The following is a 5255-nucleotide window of genomic DNA, read 5'->3' as shown; positions in this document are numbered from 1 at the left end:
TGAGAATCTTCTTGGGCAGTCCAGCTGAATGATGGTGACTTGTTTCCAAGCTGCTATCATGGTAAATCCAACGATAAACACTAAATCCTATGTTTTTGTTTTACTGTTGGTCAGCTGAGCAGCGAGTTCTGGAAGCTCTTAGTGTGTAACTGCGACAGAACAACTTCCATATGGAAAAAAACTTGAGTGTGGACGCGTCATAACAACAGTGTTAGGGAACCTAGCAACCCCGTTTGGAATCGAGCAACCCAGTCTGTCAAGGAACCTAGCAACTGGCCAGAGAATACAAACAGTCCGGTTTGGAAACCGGGGACGTGCGGGACTAGTAGCAGCGAGCCAGAAGATCCCGGTGAGTACTGATCTGTGGATACAGACCCGGCCACTTCCAATGGACAACACAGCCCCGTGCAAGTTTTGATTTCTAAATTAAAAAGGTTTAATGGAACACAGCTTTCAATCACTAAGTTAGCTGTTGTGTTTCACGCTTCTCCAATGATCTAACCTTGGTAAAGTTTGTCTTACAAATACATAGCAATCTCACGAGCCCTGGTCTATTGAGGCGAACATGAAATGAGGCAAAAGCAGCCTCTTTGAACCTTTAGATGTCTCCCGGCCGGACACGTTCCAAGCGCCGTGAAGTTAACGCAGCCTTCTGCTGACCCGAGTTTGTTTGTATTTTTGGGGAAGGTACACCGATCTCTGGGAACGGCGACTATGCCTGTGGTTTACCCCTTCCTGCAGTTCCGGGGATTTCCCACGTTGTTCGGAGATATACGGGATACAAATGTCACCTTTATTATTGACACTTCGGAAAGTATGCAAGCCCACCTCAGTGCAGTCAAATATCACCTTGTGGAAACGCTTCTGGCTATGGCTTGCAGCTCAAGCTACAGGCGCTTTAACATCGTGGAATTTTCAAATAAGGTATAATCTGCTTGTACAGTTAAGAACAATGTATAACTTTAAAATATATTTTGTATTTTGTGTGTGAAGAAAGGGAAAACATGAGAGTTTCATTTAGGGAGCTTAAGGTTGCTTGGAGGCCTTTAATTCACATGTATTTTGATGAGATTTAAGACTGAGGTGAACAGTTCATTGGATTAAGGAGGCAAAGTAAAGAAACCTATGCTGTTCCTTAGTAGCAGGGTTGCAATGATACGTAGAGAAAGGTGGAACATTCTAGAAAGACAGTCAGTCAGTATTTTGTATCCCAAAGAGTGAAGGACTGCTGGACACTGGATTTTGGGAACCCATGTAGTTGTTCTGACAATAATATAAAAATGAGTTTAGTTTGCAGTTGCTCTAAGTGTCTCAGGGAGATACACCAGATCAAGGAAAAAAAGCATCATTGCACAGAAATTTGCTAATGGAAATCAGCTGCAGCTGTACCAACCTCTGTACAGTTTTAATGTTGAGATAGTAGGAACCATTCACTGAGGTTAGGGTGACTAAATATATTAGATGGACAAAAAGGGTAGTGTAACTTTGAATCCTTTTCTGAAGTGGGTAATTCAATTTTTCAAACCGTATGTTTTGACTTGTGCAACGTTGTTCATTTTTTACTTATTTAATAAGCATTTTATCCTTTGTATTTAACCGACCTCCACAGTTAAAAAAATAGGATGTACAGATTCAATTTCTCGATGATATCTGACTTGCTCAGTATTAACATCAGCTGGAAATAGAACAATACTAAGAAGAATTGATGCTAGCAAAAAGAAACTTAGCTTAAAAGTTACCAAATGTAACTTAGTTATGTAATTGTCACCGGGAGGAGCATTAAAGAGGGAATTATTGGAGCCTGTAACAAAAGGCTATGTAATTATTATGGGCGACTTTAATCTTCATCAAGATTGAGGCAATCTCATTGGTGAGGATAGTCTAAAAGTTGAGTTTATAAGATGTTTTGATAATCGTTTCTCTTAGAGGTACTTCGTGTAACTGACTAGGGATAAAACTATCTTAGATCTAGTACTGTGTAAGGAGGCAGGATTAATTGGGATTGCATTAGTGAAAGATCCATTGCAAAATGGTGATCACAAAACCACTGAGTTTCATATTAAGATCTTCAATGACATATTCCAATCAGAAACAAGATCTCAAACTTAAACAATTGTATAAGAGGAGAACGGGCTAAGGTTGATTGAATAACCTTTAGTAGGGTGATATGCGCTTCTTGTCAGCTGTGGGAGTTTAAGGAGAGTTTACGGGTTACTGTGGATTATATCTGCAATAAATGCTGTTAATTGCGAGTCCTATCAGATCGAATGGATTGATTGGAGAGACAGTTAGAGGTAATGAGGAATTTGCAATAGCAACGGTATGTGATGGATGGCAGTTATTGGAAGGGGGGAAAAGTCTCAGATACAGTCACATAGATGGATTCACTCCAGGAAAGGTAAGAGAGGTAGGCAGTTATTGCAGGAGTCTTCTGTGGCTATTCCCATTTCAAACAAGTATGCTGTTTTGGAAAATGTAGGGGGTGATCGATTCACAGGGGAACATAGCACGAACAGCCAAGTTTCTGGTATTGAGACTGGATCTACTGCAACAAGGGGTATGTCAGGTTCCAAGACATTGATTGTGTTAGGGGACTCTCTAGTCTGAGGTACAGACAGACGTTTCTGTGGCCAGCAGTGAAAAATCAGAATGGTGTATTACTTCCCTGGTGCCAGGATCAAGGATGTTTTAGAAAGGGTGCAAAATGTTCTCAAGGGAGAGAGGGGCCAGAAAGAGGTCATTGTCCACATTGGAACCAATGACATAGGAAGGGAATAGGTTGAGATTCTGAAGGGAGTTTACAGAGAGTTAGGCAGGAATTTAAAAAGGAGGTCCTTGAGAGTAGTAATATCTGGATTACTCCCGGTGCTACGAGCTAGAGAGGGCAGGAATAGGAGGATAGAGCAGATGAATGCATGGCTAAGGAGCTGGTGTATGGGAGAAGAAATTCGCATTTTTGGATCATTGGAGTCTCTTTTGGGGTAGAAGTGACCTTTACAAAAAGGATGGATTGCATCCAAATTGGAAATGGACTAATTTACTGGCAGGGAGATTTGCTAGAGCTTCTCAGGAGGATTTAAGCTAGTAAGGTGGGAGGGTGGGATCCAGGGAAATAGTGAGGAAAGAGATCAATCTGAGACTGTTACAGATGAGAAAAGAAGCAAGTCAAACAGTCAGGGCAGGCAGGGACAAGGTAGGACTAATAAATTAAACTGCGTTTATTTCAATGCAAGGGGCCAAACAGGGAAGGCAGATGAACTCAGGACTTGGTTAGGAACATGGGGCTGGGATATCATAGTAATTACAGAAACATGGCTCAGGGATGGACAGGACTGGCAGCTTAATGTTCCAGGATACTAATGCTACAACAGGGATAGAAATGGAGGCAAGAGAGGAGGGGGAGTGGAGTTTTTGATAAGGGATAGCATTACAGCTATTCTGAGGGAGGATATTCCCAGAAATACATCCAGGGAAGTTATTTGGGTGGAACTGAAAAATAAGAAAGTGATGATCTCCTGATTGGGATTGTATTGTATTATATTCCTGATGAAGGGCTTTTGCCCGAAACGTCGATTTTGCTGCTCGTCGGATGCTGCCTGAATTGCTGTGCTCTTCCAGCACCACTGATCCAGAATCTGGTTTCCAGCATCTGCAGTCACTGTTTTTACCTTGTATTATAGACACCCTAATAGTCAGCAGGAAATTGAGAAACAAATTTATAATGAGATCTCAGCTATCTGTAAGAATAATAGGATGGTTACGGTAGGGGATTTTAACTTTGCAAAGTATATTCTTGATAGGGTGAAAGGAAAGGCTGGTGGGTATAGGTAATGCTGGATGACTAAAGAAATTGAGTGTTTGGTTGAGAAAAAGAAGGAAGCATATATCAGGTATAGACAGGATAGATCGAATAAATCCTTAGAAGGATATAAAGGCAGTAGGAGTATACTTAAGAGGGAAACCAGGAGGGCAAAAAGGGGACATGAGATAGCTTTGGCAAATAGAATTAAGAAGTCAAGGGATTTTTACAAATACATCAAGGACAAAATGGTAACTAGAGAGAGAATAGGGCTCCTCAAAGATCAGCAAGGCGGTCTTTGTGTGAAGCCGCAGAAAATGGGGGAGATACTAAACAAGTATTTTGCCTCAGTATTTACTGGGGAAAAGGATATGGAAGATATAGACTGTAGGGAAATAGATGGTGACATCTTGAAAAACGTACATATTGCAGAGGTGGAAGTGCTGGATGTCTTGAAATGCATAAAGGTGGATAAATCCCCAGGACCTGACCAGATGTACCCTAGAACTCTGTGGGAAGCCAGGGAAGGGTTTGCTGGGCCTTTTGCTGATATATTTGTATCATCGATAGTCACAGGTGAGGTGCCAGAAGACTGGAGATTGGCTAACGTGGTGCCACAGTTTAAGAAAGGTGGTAAGGTGGTAAGGACAAGCCAGGGAACTATAGACCCGTGAGCCTGACGTTGCTGGTGGGCAAGTTTTTGGAGGGAATCCTGAGGGACAGAATGTGCATGTATTTGGAAAAGCAAGGACTGATTAGGGATAGTCAACATAGCTTTGTGCGTGGGAAATCATGTCTCACAAACTTTATTCTGGTTTTTTTGAAGAAGTTACAAAGAGGATTGATGAGGGCAGAGAGGTAGATGTGATGTGTATGGACTACAGTAAGGCGTTCGACAGGTTCCCCATGGGAGACTGGTTAGCAAGATTAGATCTCATGGAATACAGGGAGAACTAGCCATTTGGATACAGAACTGGTGCAAAGGCAGAAGACAGAGGGTGGTGGTGAAAGGTTGTTTTTCAGACTGGAGGCCTGTGATCAGTGGAGTGCCACAAGGATCGGTGCTGGGTCCATTATGTTTCATCAATTATATAAATTATTTGGATGTGAGCTTAAGAGGTACAGTTAGTAAGTTTGCAGATGACACCAAAATTGGAGAAGTAGTGGACAGTGAAGAAGGTTACCTCAGATTACAACAGGATCTTGATCAGATGGGCCAGTGGGCTGAGAAGTGGCAGATGGAGTTTAATTCAGATAAATGTGAGGTGCTGCATTTTGGGAAAGCAAATCTTAGCAGGACTTATATACTTAATGATAAGGTCCTCGGGAGTGTTGCTGAACAAAGAGACCTTGGAGTGCAGGTTCGTAGCTCCTTGAAAGTGGAGTCACAGGTAGATAGGATAGTGAAGAAGGCGTTTGGTATGCTTTCCTTTATTGGTCAGAGTATTCAGTACAG

General features: G+C 42.0%; 1 protein-coding gene across 1 annotated transcript in view; it reads left to right on the top strand.

The window, feature by feature from the left end:
- Positions 1-692: 692 nt before the first annotated feature.
- c16h11orf16 (chromosome 16 C11orf16 homolog) overlaps positions 693-5255 on the top strand; it is a 40687-nt gene continuing 36124 nt past the window's right edge. The window contains exon 1 of the mRNA XM_043705854.1: positions 693-924. Coding sequence (XP_043561789.1) covers positions 715-924 — 210 coding nt within the window. The 5' untranslated portion in view covers positions 693-714. The remainder of the gene's footprint in view (positions 925-5255) is intronic.

The sequence above is a fragment of the Chiloscyllium plagiosum genome, chromosome 16 (genome assembly GCF_004010195.1).
Source record: "Chiloscyllium plagiosum isolate BGI_BamShark_2017 chromosome 16, ASM401019v2, whole genome shotgun sequence".
Taxonomy (NCBI): domain Eukaryota; kingdom Metazoa; phylum Chordata; class Chondrichthyes; order Orectolobiformes; family Hemiscylliidae; genus Chiloscyllium; species Chiloscyllium plagiosum.
Note: the sequence above shows the minus strand (reverse complement) of the source record. Positions and strands in the feature narration are given on the sequence as shown.